General features: G+C 45.7%; 2 protein-coding genes across 2 annotated transcripts in view; one reads left to right on the top strand and one right to left on the bottom strand.

The window, feature by feature from the left end:
* RHOA (ras homolog family member A) overlaps positions 1–15,262 on the bottom strand; it is a 67,160-nt gene extending 51,898 nt beyond the window's left edge. Inside the window, exon 1 of the mRNA XM_007061769.4 lies at positions 15,012–15,262. Within this exon, the coding sequence (XP_007061831.2) occupies positions 15,012–15,240 (229 nt within the window). The 5' untranslated portion in view covers positions 15,241–15,262. The remainder of the gene's footprint in view (positions 1–15,011) is intronic.
* Positions 15,263–15,346: 84 nt separating this feature from the next.
* On the top strand, positions 15,347–17,437 carry LOC102940013 (probable protein BRICK1). The gene is made up of 3 exons (XM_037904021.2): positions 15,347–15,707; positions 16,023–16,105; positions 16,728–17,437. The coding sequence occupies exons 1-3, from the start codon at positions 15,590–15,592 to the stop codon at positions 16,752–16,754; spliced, it is 228 nt and encodes a 75-aa protein (XP_037759949.1). The 5' UTR covers positions 15,347–15,589; the 3' UTR covers positions 16,755–17,437.
* Positions 17,438–18,285: the final 848 nt, after the last annotated feature.

Here is an 18,285-nt window from a genome sequence, read left to right as displayed (position 1 = left end):
TTCAGGACCAGAGTCCAGCCAAGGCTGTGTGCACACACGAAGGCTATAGGCTCAGACCTTACATCCCAGCTTAACACAGTCTCGGACCCTAGATTAACACAATGGGTGTGTGGACACAAGGGGGAGTTACGCTTGAGCCCAGGCTCAAATTGCTGTGTAGACATACCCCAACTTGCAATCTGTTCCACAGGTTAATCATTGATGTAAAATTGATTAAATTTGCTGCCTTTCAAATGAAAATTGAGTATCCCTTTATTGTGGTATTATGGGCGGGGGAATACGTGGCACACAATTTATCTTCTCTACACTATTCATTATTTTGTATCTATCCCAGTCATTTGCTTCTTCTGTAAACTTAACAATACAAATTTCCAGTCTCTTCATAAGGATTCTGTCTTATCATGCCTCTAATAATTTGTTGCCTATCTGAGCGCCTCAATATCTTCTATAGTCTTTTTGAGACAGGGGATGACAACTGAAAAAATATATTCCATTTGATGGTGTACCATCAATTTATATATTGGCATTAAAATATTTATAGTATATAGAATTAGATAGAAAGAAAAAAGCATTGGGATGTATTTTTCCTGACCACTGCTGCAAATTGTTCAAATGTTTTTGTTGAGTTGACAACAATAACTATTGGCCCAAATGACAGTTAATTTAGAAGCCAGTGTGGCATCTGAGTAGATCAAATTATTCCTTCCATCAGGTATTACTGTGCATTTGTCCACAGTTAACTTCATTTTTCATTCTGTGTCCCAGATACCTTTGTTCAGTTCTTTCTACCTGAAGTTTTCTCTAGTCTTTACCATCTGCAAATTTTGCCACTTTAATATATTAAATGATCTGGAAAGGCATGTGGTGCTGTAGCTGTGTCGCTCCCAGGATGGGAGAGAGAGAGAGAAGGTGGGTGAGGTAATATCTTTTCTTGGACCCACTTCTGTTGAGGAGAGAGAGAGAGAGGCTTACACAGAGTTCTTCTTCCAATAAACTATTGCCTCAGCCACTTTGTCTCTGGAAAAAGCAAACAGTCAACAGCAGCCCTAGTACAGAACCTTGCAGCTCCCTGCTGTTAGCCTTTGGCCATATTGAAAATTGACTATTCTGGTTCTTTGTTTTCTGTCTCTTGGCCAGTTTCTAATCCATAACAGAATGTGCTTATGAGCCGACTAGCCTCTTGTGAGGAACTTCATCAAAGGCTTTGTGAAAGTCCAAGTAAGTTAGAACAACCAGTTATCCTTTATCCACTTTTTTTGGACAAGTTCAAAGATCTGTAGTAGACTAAAGAGGCACTATTTTCCTTTATAGATGTTTTGCTGGTTTTTTCCTATGTAGGTGTATTATTCTATTTTTAAATCATCTTGACAACTAGACCAACAATAGGGCTTTTTATAAAGATGGGTATATCACCTGCTATGCTCAAGTATCAAAGCAGATTTTAATGAATTTGCCTATTTGTTAGCATCTTACTCATGTCACTCTAGATTCTTGCTCTCACCGCTACAGGGCGGCAAGAACGAACCCAGGATGTTGTGCTGAGCATTTGCTCCTCTTTTTTCTTGTAGAGGACACCCAAAGTTTTATTTTGTAACCCTTCCCATTCAGTGCATATGTAACAGGAATCTCCAGACTGGGTCAGACCCATGGTCCATCTAGTACAGTATCCCATCTCTGACAGTGACCAGTACCTGATGCTTCAGGAGGATAGTGAACATACTCCACAGAACGTATTTATGAGATACTGTGCCACCTCCCGAAAGTTTCCCCCAACCAACCCATATAGGAAGAGGTTTGTTTAAGCTCTGAAGCTCATAAATGAGGGTTTATATCCCTTCCAAAATTTCTCTTTGCAACAACTCTGGACATTTTTGTTATCATATACATATATGTCCAATCCTTCTTTGAATCATGCTAAATTTTTGGCTTTACAAACCACTTGGAATACAATCATAGAATCTCAGGGTTGGAAGGGACCTCAGGAGGTCATCCAGTCCAACCCCCTGCTCAAAGCAGGGCCAATCCCCAACTAAATCATCCCAGCCAGGGCTTTGTCAAGCCTGACCTTAAAAATATCTAAGGAAGGAGATTCCACCACCTCCCTAGGTAACGCATTCCAGTGTTTCACCACCCTCTTGGTGAAAAAGTTTTTCCTAATATCCAACCTAAACCTCCCCCACTGCAACTTGAGACCATTACTCCTTGTTCTGTCATCTGCTACCACTGAGAACAGTCTAGATCCATCCTCTTTGGAACCCCCTTTCAGGTAGTTGAAAGCAGCTATCAAATCCCCTCTCATTCTTCTCTTCCGCAGACTAAACAATCCCAGTTCCCTCAGCCTCTCCTCATAAGTCATGTGTTCCAGTCCCCTAATCATTTTTGTTGCCCTCCGCTGGACTCTTTCCAATTTTTCACTTGTGGCAGTGAGTTCCAAAGTTTAGTTACATATTTAATTTAATATCTCCTTGAGCTTGTATTATAAGGACAAGGAGAATAGGAGGCTGTCAGGCAAGATAATGAGGTAATACAGGCTGCAGACATCAATGTCATTTATGCCTTTTTCTTTTCAAATCAGATGTGGATGGTGCATTCTCAGCTATGCCAGTGTTTGAGACTAGAGCTTGGATGAGGGCTAGCTGGCTGAGGCTTAATACAGATAGCACTAGTGAGCTGGGGAAAGCATTCAGAGGAGATAAGAGTTGATATCTGTCCCCATACAGAGGGTTTTTACATCTTTTGTCAGTGAAGTGCACAACCTAGGGTCCCTGTTGGATCCCTGCTGCTTTTAGATCAAGCAGCAGCAGTCAAAATGCTTTTACCTCTTCACCTGGTTACTAGATGGAGACCTCTCCTTCTGGATATGGACCTCACAAGGCAGCTCCTTCAGACTGCATTACTACCATGCACCCTACTTGTGGTTATACCTGACCAGCATTTGGAAGCTTCAAATAATGCAGAATATAAGGGATCATCTCCTTAGTAGTGCTTTTCAGAACACATTTCACACCTACGCTCCACAGTCTGCACTGACTTCAATTCCTTCTCTGGTTAAGTGTTAGCATTCATAGATTTTTCAGCAAGAAAAGACCTTTAGATCATTAGTATTATACACTGTCAGACTGGGCCACTGAATTGCAACCAGTTACCCTTGTACTGAGCTCAGTAACTTGTGATTGATTAAAGCATCTCTTCCAGAAAGGCTTCCAGTCTTGATTTGAAGACTTCACAATATGGAAAACCCACCACTTCCTTTGGTAGTCTGTTCCATTGGCTAAATCACACTCACTGGTAAATGTTCATCTTATTTCTAATTTGAATTTTCTGCCTTTAATTTCCAGCCATTGGTTCTTTTCATGCCCTTCCTATTTTGTTAAAGAACCCATTAGTTCTCGGTATTTTCTGTCTGTTAAAGTACTTATACTGTAATCAAATCACCTTGATCCTCTTTCTGATATGCTAAACAGATTTAAGACTCACTGTAAATCACTTTTTCCATCTTCAAATAGTTTTTTTGGTTCTTCTCTGAACCCTCTCCAGTTTTTCAAACATCCCTTTTACAAATGTTGACACAAGGACAGAATGCAGTATTCCAGTAACAATCGCACCAATGCCTCAGAGAGAGGTAAAATCACCTCTCTACTCCCACTCTCTACTTCTGTTTATGCATCCAAGGATCATATTAGCCCTTTTTGCCACAGCATCGCATTGGGAGCCCACATGGAGATGTTTGTCCATTAGGACCCTGTTTTCAGGGTCACTTCTTTCCAGGATACAGTACTCCATTCCAAGGGTTCCCAAAAGGCGGTATGTGTACCTCTGGTGGTATATAGGCTTGATGTTCTATCTACTCACTTCACAACAACTTTTTAAGAAGGTGATATGTGAATCAAAGTTTTGGAGCCAATGCTCCATTCTTGTAATAATAGCCTGCACTCTTTGGGCAGTCATTACAGAGCAGTCACTGTGTCATCCATAACTTTTTTCAGCAGTGATTTTATATTTACTTATAGTTGATAAAACAAGAACGACTAGTGCAGCCCGACAAGAACTGATCCCTGTAGATCGCCACTAACTCCCTTTTCAACTATAATTCCCCACTGACTTTTTGAGAGGAATCAGTTAGCCAGTTGTTAATCTGTTTAAATATGTGCTTTATCGATATTGTACAGCACTATTTTTTAAAAATCAGAATGCTGCACAGTAAGTCCAAGACATTACAAAAGTCTAGTTTATACCACCTCTCCCAATTTAAGGAAACAGGTTTCAATGGAACTTGAAGACAGGAGCTGTTTCCTTGGACCTGACAGAAGCCTATGATAAAGTATGGCATGCTGGTTTTCTGGTAAAACTGTCAAGAGCTCTCCCTGCATGGGTGGTGGACCTTGCTGAACTACTTTGTAACAGATATTTTCAGGTACATATAGGAGACAGAACAATGCATGGGGAAGGCAATCCAACTGCTTACCCCAAGGCTCTGTGTTTGCATCCACCCTGTGTTCAATCTGTGCACAAATGCCCTGCTACTGACTGTCATGAAAATTTATCTGTGCAGATGACATCCCTGTCATGCTCTTTCACTGAATTGGAGAACATCTTGGTCAAGATGGCAGACTGCTATAGCGGTTGGAGGCGCCAACCAATTGTGACTAAGACAGTTCTGAGTGTCTTCCATCTCCACAATGCAAGCACTAAATGTGAGTTAAACATCTTCCTCAATGGAAAACAACTGAATAATGAGTCAAAACCAGTCTACCTTGTCACACTGAACAGCTCTTTGACTTTCCATGACCATCTTAAAAAATAAATAAATAAAAAAAATAGGCCAGCAGTAATCAAATCAACTAATTAGCTGGTTCGACATGGGGTACAGTCGCACACTTAGCACACTGGCTCTGGTGCTGTGCTATTCCTCAGTGGAATACTGTGCCCCTGTGTGGCATCATTTGCCTAACACTAAATTGGTCGAGGTCAAATTGAACTTGACCATGTATATCAACACAGACACCCTGCACCCCACTCCTCTCCCATGGCTACCAGTTCTGAACAACACAGCCCCTCCACACATTCATCACAGAGAGTCTAGTGACAGATTGGTGGAAAAGCTACTTGCCTATCCAGGTCTCCCACTGTACATGGGCATTTTCAGATGTCCAGATCACAACTTACTTTGAGGTGTCCATTGTGGTTTCAACTGCCAGATCTGAATCTGTCAGCAGCAACCCCATGGCACGGTGAGTGGTTGGCTAGAGACATTTGGAATGGTTTCTTTGTTGCTGATCCAGCCATTCAACTTCCTGAATTTGACCTGCCACTGCACCTTTGGACTCTGCTGAACAAACCGGCCAAGGAATATGCACAGCCAACCTCTAAACATGGGGTCTACACAAAGACCCACTCTGTCACCGTGGCCTCCATCAGTCAATGATGCATGTTGTAGACAAGTGTCAACGGACTAGATTTCATGGCAGCCCTAGAGTCCTTCATTGTGCTGATTAAGCTTCTGTTGGGTGACTTGGCAAGCACTGCAAACGCTAGCAGAAGCCGTTTAAAACTGTGAACCCCCAGTTTTGTGCCTTTCCTCGCCTTGCACAGTGTCACACATGGACTGTGTGTATCAGATTAATGATAATACTATTCAACAAACTAGTGTTGACCAGTTCTATACAATGTGTGTCCTTCCTGGCTACTTTATGTAATACCATGGAAACTAAGATCATATTTAACATCATCAATATTAACCTAATTTTGTTTCAGGAAAGTTGTGCACGTTCACTAGTGTGTGTGAAGTGAAGTGCTTTTATTAGATTTGTATTCAAATAAGGAGAAAAAAGTACGCCTTCTTTCTTTCTACTTTGATCCCTGTATGCAGTACAGTTGAAGCCGTGTCGGTCCCAGGATATTAGAGACACAAGGTGGATGAACTAAGAATATCTTTTATTGGACCAACTTCTGTTGGTGAGAGAGATAAGCTTTCAAACTACACATAGCTCTTCTTCAGGTCACCTCACCACCTTGTTACTCTCATCCCTGACACTTCTAGTACGCCTGCATTACAGACAAGGACTGGCCCTCCTACAAGTTCTTGAGGATAAACCTTTTAGATGTATCACCTCAACTCCTTTGACCTCCTCCTACTTTCTGGTACTTATATTCCCTTGCTGGCAGAGAAGAGAGCAGACAGACCCATAAGAGAAGAGGCAATTTAATAGTCACCGTGGTTCTTGGAGACAATTGCCTTTGTGTATTTACATTTGTAGAATGACATTTCCCACTGCAGCAATACTGAGCCTCTGGAAAAGCAGTGCCTGTTTGGACCACATAAGTGTCCGCTCATAGCTCTAGAAGTTCAGAGGCAAGATTTCAAGACATCATGAAGTCCCTCACCCAACCCAATTCTTCTGATAAACTGCAGAGTCCCATAAGGGTAGAAGTCTGTGGAAGAGGGGAAGGTGCATGGATATTGTGAATATGCAAAGGTAACACTTTCAACCTGGTTACCATAGTAATTAGTCTTCCTTCCAGGCAGCCTCTGAATAGTCTTCTTGTAGGAGTACAGCTAGCAGTACAATCTCCCGGGAAGTGGGCTAAGGATTTCTAATTCTAAACAAGGACTAAAGAACCGTTTGCCTAAAGCAAGCATCAGACTGAGATGCCAAATTGAGAAAACGGTGCTGCATAAATGTGCATACAGAACTCCAGATAGCAGTTCTCTAGGTTTCTATGATGGAAACATTAGTTGCTTGCTATCAATGCCACTTTAACCATGAATTCAAAAAAACTCTCAGGCACCGACAATCTCCCCAAACCAAACCAATAACCTAGTTCATTTTAATAAACTTTCTGTGGAAATGGTATTCCCCTTACATTTTATGTAATCTTTTGGGATTAAGACTAAGGCTTTCAAGAAGTAATTTACACTAATCAATAAAAACTCAAAGCACACTTAAAATCTAGGGTATGGAGCCTTGTTTCTTCCTCATAAAAGAGAGGTTTTGGGAAAAAAATGATAGTTACTTACCCGTAACCAGAGTTCTTCAAGGTGGACTCTGCATATTCATACTCCCTGCCCACCGCCCCCACTTCCTGGGACCTATGCTGGGGGGGGGGGGAGGGGGGGAGGAGGAGAAGAGAGAGACGGACAGGGATGGATGACTGAGGCAGCCAGAGCACCAAGCCCTCTATTATATCCTGCCCTCAGCGTGTGCTCCAACACCGAGGGGAAGACATGAGTGCCCCAGTGGGCACTGCTTGTTAAGGTTCCACTGCCCGAGCTACACTGGCTGGAGCAACCCATAGTGCAGAGGACACTACAAGAACTAGGACTTGTACAAGAACAAGAACTGTCTGGCTTAGACAAAACCCTGACACTACTTCAGGTAAAAATTTTGGATGACTATGCAAAACAACTTTATCCCTATATCTTCCATTGTTGTATGCAGTGGTGTTGTAAACACTTTGGCTTCAAGATATTAGAGCAGGGGTGGCCAGAGAAGGAGCCAGAATTTACCAATGTACATTGCCAAAGAGCCACATTAATAGGTCACTAGCCCCCCGCACATCAACTCCCCCTCCCTCCCCGCACCACCCAATCAGCTGTTTCGTGGCATGCAGGAGGCTCTGGTGGAAGGGGGAGGAGCGAGGGCACAGCAGGCTCAGGAGAGGGGGCAGGAAGGGGTGGAGTGGGGACAGGGCCTATGTCAGAGCCAGGGGTTGAGCAGCAAGCACCCCCCAGCACATTGGAAAGTTGGCACCTGTAGCTCCAGCCCTGGAGTCTGTGCCTATACAAGGAGCCGCACATTAACTTCTGAAGAGCCACAGGTTGGCCACCCCTGTGTTAGAGTCAAGGTGGGTGAAGGAATATCTTTTATTGGACCAACTTTTGTTGGAGAGAGACACAAGCTTTCAAGCTATACAGAGCTGAAGAAGAGCTGTGTGTAGCCTGAAAGCTTGTCTCTCTCACCAACAAAAGTTGGACCAATAAAATATTACCTCACCCACCTTGTCTCTCTAACTTTACCCCTGTGATACATACAGTGAAAGAAGGATAAGTTGTGAAAGGCTGTAAGTCACTCACCCCTCTCAAAAAGTTCTCTTTAGCAACAGGTAGAATAAAGAGCCTTCAACCAGAGGTTCAAAAATGAACCAATTAACTTAGTCAGCACCACAGTGAGATCCCACAGCAAGAGTGCTTTTCTAATCTATGAAAAGTCATTAACCAGTCCTTTGAGGAATCTCGTAACAGATGATAGCTAAGAGTTCTTGAAGAGGACATCCGTGAAGTGTTCACTAAATACTTCTGTTCTGTATGTGGAAAAAAGCCAAATGATAAAACCATGTTTAGTGATTTCTTTTATCCTTTTCAGTCTGATTTCAAACCTGAGTATGGAATACAGACTATACCCAAGGCAAAAGGTGGCTGATCATCTAGCAATGGTATAAGTATCTCACTTATAGTGATACTTGGAAATTGGCAGCTTTTGAGGTATATAAATGGCTCAGATGGGTATCTTGAATGGTCCTTCAATGAGTTTGCTCCTTCCCCACAGAGAGTTCCCAGAAGGCAGTGTTAGGCAACTGATTCATAGATTCCAAGGCCAGAAGGGACCAGTGTGATCATTTAGTCTGACCTTCTGTATACATAACCCATACGACTCCCCCACACCAAAAAAAAAAATCCTAGGACATCACTTTAAAAAAAAAAAATCCAATCTTGATTTAAAAATGGTCAGTGATGGAGAATCTACCGTGACTCTTGGTACGTTATTCCAACTGGTTATCCTATTTATGTCTTCATATCTATGAAGTGCTCCTTGTTATGGTAACTGATCATCTCACAACACTCCAACATGTGGAGCCCTGCAAGGTCTCATCTTGCAACCATTCTTTTCAATGTATACATGCAACTGCTAGAAGATGCACATTTTGGACGGCATTTCACTGCACCCAGATTCTTGATGTCATTACTCTGCCTCTGATTGGGAAAGATGTTTAGATTTAAGTAAACAGGCTACAACTCAAGCCAAATAAGACTGATGTGATACTTGTTGATCAGCAGAGAACAGGGAGAAATGGTGTCAGCACCATTATTGAAGGAGCATGCCTAGCTTTTACTAAAAATTGATTGGAGCTCTGTGTCTTATTGGATCCTCAGGTAGTAGTGATGGTATGTGGGACGGTTCATCAGCTACAGTCAGCCAAAACAGCTATTCCTTTCTAATACAAACTTCACAACCTTTATCTAGACCACACTGGGCAAACTTTTTGGCCCGAGGGCCACATCAGGGTTGTAAAAGGGTATGGAGGGCCAGGTAGGGAAGGCTGTGCCTCCCCATACAGCCTGGCCCCTGCCCCCATCCACCCCCTCCCACTTCCCACCCCCTAACTGCCCCCCTCAGAACCCCTGACCCATCCAATCCCACCTGCTCCTTGTCCCTTCACTGCCTCCTCCCGGGATCCCCCCACCTCATATTCAACCCCCCCGCTCCCTGTCCCCGCACCTCCCGGGATCCCCGACCCCCAGGACCCAACCCCCATCCAACCCCCCCTGCTTCCAGTCTCCTGACTGCCCCTCCCCCAAACCTCCGCCCAATCCAACTGCCCCCTGACTACCCCCCGGGACCTCCTGCCCCTTATCCAACCCCCCCTTCCCTTTACCAGGCCACTCAGAGCGGCAGGACAGGCTTATTGGAAAGCCTGAGAGATGGGCGGGTGCAAGCCACGCTGCCTATGTGGGGCGGCGTAGCTGCAGGGGAGGGCCCGGGGGCTAGCCTCTCCAGCTGGGAGCTCAGGGGCTGGACAGAATAGTCCCGCAGGCCGGATGTGGCCTGCGGGCCATAGTTTGCCCACCTCTGATCTAGATCTTTGTCACCTCCAGGTTAAAGTACTGCAGTGTGCTCTATTTAAGGCTACGCTAGAAGATCACTCAGAAGCTTCAGTTATTGAAGAACGCTAAAGCTATTTATTTTAGGTTTGTTGGGGCACCTATCACAGCAATGGATTGAACTGCTCAAGTGTTTGCAACAGCTGCCTGTTCATTTCCAGATTCAGTCCAAAGTGCTAACAATGATCTTGGCTGGTTTTGGTGTGGTTGGGACTTTAGAGAAAGGTATGAAAACAAGAGCTCTCAATCTTACACTACTATCTACATATTATACTGGTACAGTGAAAGCTGCACAAGCCCCCACATGCCCCACCCAGATTGGATGCAGTTACATCACTAAAGAAGTGTTTTATACTGACAGTTATTTCCATATGGGAAAGGTAATGAGCTGTACTGGTATCGGGCATAGGATATCAGGGTTGGAAGGGATCTCAGGATGTCATCTAGTCCAACCCCCTGCTCAAACCAGGACCAAACCCCAATTTTTGCCCCAGAGCCCTAAATGGCCTCCTCAAAGATTGAACTCACAACCCTAGGTTTAGCAGGCCAATGCTCAAACCACTGAGCTATCCCTCCCCCCTTTATATTAATACAACTGCATCCACTCAAGGGTTACCAGTATAACTATTAACAATACCCTCTAACTGAAATAATTACATTGGTATAAAAATTGTGTGTAAATCAGGCCTTACTAAAAAAAAAAAAAGTGTACAAATGTAGAAAGAGGGGTTGGGAACAGCACGATTGAATGGAAAACGGAAGGGAAAACAGCATGACTCAGAACAAAAGTTCCAAATGTGCCACTAGTTCTGAGATTTACTTTTTCATCCTTTTGGTAAAGATTTTTAGTCACCTACTTTGTTAGTACTACTTTAATGAGTTGAAGGTCAAAAGACCTTTTTCAAAAGTGTATTTTAAGGAGGGACTTGGAAGGGGAGAGAGAAGGCATGGCAGGCTGACTTAAGACAGGGGAGGTGTTTAGGAATAAGGAGCTGCAGATGAAGTGGCTCACAGACTAGCATAAGTGGACATTAAAGACTTATCTTATAAAAGAAAGTGGCATTTTAGTCTACAAGCAATTTACTTATAAACCTAAATAATTTAACCTAAAGAGTGTGTGTGTAGGGAGGATGGGGGGGGAGGGGGGAGAGAAAATAGAGGGGGGCCACACATTCTTAAAAAGCTTGTGCCTGCATAGCTACACTGGCTATTTTCAGAAAGTTGGCTAGCTTGGAGATGCATACATAGTGTTGCAATCGTGCATCCTGACGACCGTGTATACATACTGCTAGACTAGAGCTAGCTACAGATAGTTTGAATCTTGGAAACAAAGGTTTAGAGGGGGTCCGGACTGAACCTTTACAAATATGTTAACTACCTCAAATAATCTGATAATTAACTATAGGTTAAAAAAAACAAACATACACCATTTTAGACAAGCCCTAAAGGGATGGAGAAGCATGTCTCAGGCCAAATGGATGGGGAAGATAAGAGCATCCAGGTTGTTATAAAGCTTTCCAGAAAACAAGATGCTTAATTTAATATAGAAGGTAAAGGGAAAGCTTGAAAGATTCAAAGAGGGACTTCCTGTGGTCGGCAAAGTCAAAGGCAAAGAGTTTGAGAGCTGGGGTGTTCCATCCTGGCAACGTGGCCAAAGAGCATGCAACATCACTTTTGAATATAAAGAGTGAGTGAAGGAAGGCCAGATCTTTGCAAGATTATAACATTTTGTAGAAAATCAAACCACTTTACATATGAAGTGTTGTGGCTGTGTTGGTCCCAGGATATTTAAGACACATGGTGGGTGAAGTAATATCTTTTATGGGACCAACTTCTGTTGGCGAGTCGGTCCCATAAAAGATGATGTTAAAATAAAAAGAAAACGGTACAGAGTTTGAGCATAGAAGTTTCTGCTTATCAGGGAATAACGTACAGATTATCAAGGGGTGTGAAGTTCGGTTTAGGATCGGACAGCGTAAGGAATACATAATTTGCAATATCCCTAATTGGGGATAAAAGGTTAATGGGTCAAAGTACAGACACTGAGATATGAGGGTATGTTGTTCATAAAATGGCTATGTTCAGGTATGGAGTATAATGAGTGGATACGATGATGAGGATGGATTTACCCTCATTTGGTGAGATTTAATGTTCAGTGAGTTTATGGTTCCAATTCATATGGTCCAATGGAAAAAGTCTCTAGGTCCCTTTCTCGTAGTTGATGCACGATGTCGTTCCTGCTCACGCCTCCTGGTATTGTCAGTAGCCGGTGGTGTGTTTGATTTTGATGTCCCTGGACCATCGGATGGCGTCCGAGAGCATGAGGTGCCGCATGAGCCATGCGTAGCGTCGACCGATCCCACAGGTCCACAGCATACGCTCATTGCAGGGGTCCCAGGCGCCCATGGCTCTGGCGATCAGGGCGTCCATCTGCACCTCGTTATTACATCACCCACCTTGTCTCTCAAACCACTTTAGGCTCAGGATTTGGCACTGACAGCGCATATGGAATGTCTCTAGCTGCTCCAAGTCTGCCTGTCAGAGGGTGCAGATTTCTGACTTGTATAGTGATAAAGTTAGTACACAGGTTTGACAGATCCTGAATTTTGCCTCAGTGCAAAGATGTTTTTATATCCAAAAGTGAGAGATGGACTTCATGCAGAAAGCAGTAAAACCTATCTCTCAAGGAATGTCTGGCTTGCTGCAATTGTTTCAACTCTCCTTGCAGCCAGGTAGAGAGGAAGACATTGGAGTAGTCAAAATGAGAAAGTCAGGGCTTGGCAGGACTTGGAGGCGTGTATATGGGTTAAGGAAACAGATAAGCAGGAAGCTGAAGATATAAAGGTTGAGAGACAGACACAGAGGCCAGAGCAATTGAGAAGGGAGGGGGAAGAGTTCATTTTTGTCATTTTTAGTTTCAGTTGATGCCAAAGCACCCTTTAAGCCCTGGAATGATCAGAAACCAGGTTATGTGAAGTGTGGTTGCTAGTCCTACACCCTGGTGATAATTAAAAACACCCCAACTGATTTTAACAATCTGTTTCTTCAGAGCAGGGTCCCTGCCTTTGGCACTCACTCCCTATGGCAATTTGCACGAGCTTGGGTTTGATGAGCTATGGGCGATAATGCAAGATTTACTTTGTTTAGTTGAACACCCTATTAAGTATTTCCATGGAAACCTCCTGAAATGAAATATTGACTGTTCTAATTTTTTTATATCTTAGCCCAAGTCAGAGCTGCCATTATGCTTCAGAATTAACAGTTTCAATCTAACATACTAGTGCTCTGGTGATTGTCAGAAAAGGGGTGGAGTTTGCTACAGCAGATCAGCTCACCTGCAGAAGAAAGACAAAAATTTCCAAGCAGGATCCTTCCAGGGAGATACAGACTTGACATTAGTCTCAACAAGTAAACACCGTACTTCCAAAGTACAGCCTGGCAATTTGAGTCATGGAAAACTTGGGTATAGAGTTGTTACACATCTTAAGTATTATCTTCAAGTTTGGGGGGTTTTGAGAGTCAAAAAGTAAGACGACACAGATGTATCTTTTAAAAACCTATGTCTTTCAGATTATCTAAACACCAGATAGAATGTTTTATCTGCTCTATATTAAAAATAAGCCTTTCCTCCCATAGCTAGATTTTTTGTGAGTAATCTAGTTTTTCCTGAAGCCTTCATGACTTGCAGTATGAGAAGGTGAGGCTTAATGGATCTGAAGAGACCCTCACCGCTCCCCACAGATCTATCTACTTATTGTCGGGGAATCAGGAAAGAGAAGTCCTAGAATAAAAACAAGAGCTGGGGATAGAGTGAAAAAAAATGAAGACAGTCTAGATGTGTCAAATGTTGATAAATCGGATCCTTTATAATCAAAATTTCCTCTGACTTAGCAATAGTACTTTCAAAATATCTTCCCTGACAAAACTCATTGCTCTAGCCACTGTACTAAAGTCTTAAGTTTCTCACTTACTTTCATCTCGCACTGGAAGAAATGATTAATCAAAGACATATTGAACAGCAATCAATTTTCAACTGTATTTAATGTAAGGCTGTTATGCCATTTGCAGCTGACAGTGCTTCCCCGCACCTTTAAAATTCAATTGTATTTAAAATTGAACTCTGTGATAGCCATACACACTTAAATGTCTTTGTGAGCTTAACTAGGACCTACTACAAAAACCTAAAATATGCCAGTTATATACAGACTATGAAATAAAATTATCTGTGTAGCAAACACAGTACTAACACACAAAACCAACTTCCTACGCCCACTGAAATAGCAATTTTCAGAGTTAATTCACTACGTAATTACAGCAAATATACACCCCACCACATGAAAAACATTTACTCAAGGAAACAGAACCACCACTACCTAAATGTCCCTGTGCTCATAAAGTATCCTATTATGGCTTTCGTTCCTGTTCTCTTTAAGTAAAGGACACACTCAGTATTTTACTAAAGGCTGATCCCCACATGAAGTTAAACTAGTACAACTTCTGTACGTACACAAGACCCATGTTTGAAAAATATTTTCACTATCAAGACCCTTCACAGACATCACCCTTTCTTTAACAAAAACAGGTATCCAGAGAAATGTAACATACGATTACTATTAAGATGGACCTAAAGCAAAAACTGAAACGACAGCGGTTTAGCCTGGAACAGAGAAGAGTCAGACTAGTGAGCCCTTAAACTTTCCCATAAGGGGACACGCATTTTAGTAGGGAATTGTCGCATGGACACCTCCCCCTCCTATTCACGATTCCACAGCTCCAGCGCTCACCCATGACACTGGCACATGCCAGAGCCAGTGGGCGGAAAGCATAGACCCCTATCCACCATCCGACCCAGGAGATATCACCCACTGGGCTCGTAGGAAGACAAGACCACGATTTCTGCCCCCTGTAACTCCCCATACCCCGCCCACGGGTCTCTCTCACACCCTTCAGAGATGAGGAAGCACCTCCTCGCGCACGGTTTCCCACCAGGGTGGGGCACCCCCGGGGGTCTTGTACCCAGGGCCGTGCACTCTCGCACCGCAGAAGGGGGGAGAGGCGCGTCAGGATGCGGCCGAAAGGCGCCAGCCCCGGAGCCCGCGTTGGAAAGGCAGACCCACACCACGCCCGGTACCTGCAGGCCCGGCCCGGCTCAGTCTCGCCTCGCTCGCGCCGCTTCCTGCTCTACGGGCCCCCGAGCTGCAGCAGCAGCGAACGGCAACAGGCGGGGCAGAACGTGCGCGCTCACAGGAGGACAGCACAGCGCATGCGCGCCGCCGCCAGCTGAGCCAATCAGCGCAGTTGGCGAAAGGGCTGCTGGGAAGCGGCGCTATAAAAGCCCGGGTGCTATTTACGCTACCCATACTAACTGCCGTTCTCGCGCCTGCGCACCCGCACTGAGAAGGATCGAGGCTGACAGGGGGAAGGGCGCAGGGATGGGTATTAGAGACACGGAGCCGCGCGCGGGGCAGGATCCTGGGATGGGCTGGAAGCCAGTGGGGTATCCTAGCAACGGGAAAGCGGGAGCGCCGCACGCCCGGCTGGTGTTGCCTAGCACTTGGGGTCGGCAACTTGGGCGGGGTTAGGGCTGCACGGGGCGGGGCTCCGTCCTGTTCGGGAAACCATTCTTCGCGCCTACAAGCCTCTTTGTGATCCGTGCCTCGCACATGCGCAGTGTGACCGGGGGCTGGGCGCGGGGTGACCGTGGCGGCCATGTCGCTGCAGGAGGATCCGGTGCAGCGTGAGATCCACCAGGACTGGGCTAACCGCGAGTACATCGAAGTGATCACTAGTTCCATCAAGAAGATCGCGGACTTCCTCAACTCCTTCGGTGCGTAGGCGCCCGGCCCGGCTCCTCGGGTTCCCCCGGCCCGGCTGCACCCTCGACTCCTGCTCCCTCCCTCCTAGCCAAGTCCGGGCCGGCTCCATCTTCGCTTCCCAGCCACCCACCCCAATTCGACCCACCGGCCCGGCTCCAGACTCCATTTTCCTCGGCCCGGCTCCATCCCACCCTGGCCCCGCCGGCCGCCGCACTCTGTTCGGGCGGGAGGGGTTCTGCGGTGGGGGCTCCCCGGTGGGCGGAGGCGGGGCGCACCTGTCCTGGCTGGGTACCGCAGGGCCTGATGAGCCGCCCCTTCTCCCGCAGACATGTCCTGCCGCTCCCGGCTCGCCACCCTCAATGAGAAGCTGACAGCGCTGGAGCGACGGATCGAGTACATCGAGGCCAGGGTGAGGGGTAGCGCAGGGGAGGCGACACCAGGGGACAGCCCTGGCACGGGAGGGAGGGCTGCCCTGCGGGTAGCTCGAGGCAGGGCTCAGCCCACGCTTAGCAGCTCAGGGACAGCCGGGGCCTTGCTGTTCAAGCGCCCCTGTGGCTTTTACCCCATCTCCAGTGGTTATTGCCCTGCTGTCCCCCCCCACCTCCCAGCCAGGCAGTAACGCTGTGCCCAGCACCACCCACCAGCTAATCTGCTCTTTACACAGTGGGGGGATGTGCACGACTCCCACACAGAGCTCAGCTGCGCTAGTTGTTACTGTGGGGTGGTGTTGCAGGCCCTTCTCCCGAACAGCAGCGCTGGAGCTCCTGCCCTCTGTACACTCTGTACACTCTGGTGGGCATCCCAGCAGTACTTACATTGGGGCATTGGTTTTGGCCAACAGAGCTAGAGAGAGAACAGAGATCTTGGTGAATCGGTGACACTGGCCTGGGGAGGACTCCTGCCCCTCCCAGCCTTGCTGCGGGGGACGACTTTTACCCAGTTCCCAGTGTACGGGAGCTCTCATTAACTTTCCCTGAGTGCGGCAGACTGGCTAGCCCTTGGTGACTGTAGGCTGTGCTTTCCTCCGGCAGGTAACAAAGGGCGAAACTCTCACCTAACTGCAAAAGGCTGGTGGGGAGCTGACCTGGAGAAGATTGTGCGGCTGTGCCAGAGTTGACTGTCAGGCTTTGATTTCTTCATTACTTCTTATTGGTGACAGGACTTCAGCTTGTTTCTGCCCCCTGGCATGCAGTATCTCTGCCTTCAGTGCATGGCTCCAGAGGAAATTGATAAAATGCAAATGAGCACATTGAATTCAGTGATTTGGTACAGACAGATTCATGCAGCTGTCAAATACTCCTGTGCCACTTAACCTCTCTCTCATTCCCAGCTGTGCATGTAGAACTACATTTTGCAGCTACAGAATCTCTCTGACTAAAGGTCGCTTTGTGGAAAGAAAACTTCTCTTGGGAGCTGACCGGCTGAGGAAGTGGGTGTCCCTGCTGTTCGTGGGACACTGCTCTGGTGGTTTCAGTTCCTTTAGCAAACACTGCAACTTGTATCTCTTAGCAAAAATGTCAGTATATCCATCCTTCCAGTCTGCGAGCAGAGCAGTAGATGTGCAGCGTGTGTTTGGCACGGGGAGGCAGAGGAATAGGTCATGTGCTAAGATAAACTCTTCGGGCAGGGTGGGTTTCAGAGTTTTCTGTGTCTTTTGTATTTTGTAGTGTCACATGGGGGGTGTCTTTCATTTGTGTTTCAACAATAAACTGCCTCTGCTGATGGGGTCTGTCTGAGCTGATCTATATCTGGAGTGCATTGTCTGGGTTGCTGGGATGCCGGGATGGGAGCATGGCCATGGAGTGCAGATGACCTGTTACTGTAAGAGGTGCAGTTGCCTTTTGCTGTTCTTCTCTTCCTTCCCCCCTCCACCAATTTCTGCCCCAGTGGGCTTCACTCCTACTTCCCTAAAATGATTAGTAGTGATCAGGGATCCTAGTTTTCTGTGATTTTAAAAAAACAAAAAAACAAATTCTTGGCTGAAGGGTTCTCTGCAATTGTGGGGCCTACTTCCAATTCCTCTCCTTGTTCATGTATCAAGGCAGAGTTCCTCTGGGCCACGTCTGCTGGCTCCCTTGACACCTTTGTGGTGCAGTGGATGCTGTCTGGGGTTCTCTGGTCAGTGTTCCCTTCAGGTTCCCTACCTTTGACCCTCACACCTATTCCTGTTTTTTCTTTTGTTGTCCCCTGTACTCATTTGTGTCCCAGGTTCAGTAGATCCTCCCTTTAGGCTGCGGGAGGGGCCTTTAGCCATGGGTGGGCTTGTACCTGCCCACTTCCCAGAACCTTAGTGTCAGGTCTGTCTTTTTCTTCAGTTAGTAAGAATATGCTAATGAAATTTGCTGATGATAGAAAGTTGGGAGGCATCATGAATACTGAGGAAGATTGGAATATTATACAGGAAGATCTGGATGACTGAACACTAGAGTAATAAACATGGCATGAAATTCTGTAACACAAAGTGCACAAAGTACTTAGAGTCTGACAGTAAGAATTTCTACTGCAAGCTGGGGCCTCATCACTTGGAAACGACAGAAGAGGAGAGAGACCTGGTTGGTTAACCATAGGATGACTATGAGCCGTGGCTGC

This window comes from Chelonia mydas, chromosome 7 (assembly GCF_015237465.2).
Source record: "Chelonia mydas isolate rCheMyd1 chromosome 7, rCheMyd1.pri.v2, whole genome shotgun sequence".
In the NCBI taxonomy this organism is placed as follows: Eukaryota; Metazoa; Chordata; order Testudines; family Cheloniidae; genus Chelonia; species Chelonia mydas.
This window is presented reverse-complemented; position numbering and strand designations above follow the sequence as displayed.

Coding starts and splice junctions, on each gene's coding strand:
- LOC102940013 (XM_037904021.2), top strand. CDS start 15,590: ATGTCGCTGCAGGAGGATCCGGTGCAGCGTGAGATCCACCAGGACTGG. Junction 15,708..16,022: donor GGACTTCCTCAACTCCTTCG/GTGCGTAGGCGC, acceptor CTTCTCCCGCAG/ACATGTCCTGCCGCTCCCGG. Junction 16,106..16,727: donor TCGAGTACATCGAGGCCAGG/GTGAGGGGTAGC, acceptor TTCCTCCGGCAG/GTAACAAAGGGCGAAACTCT.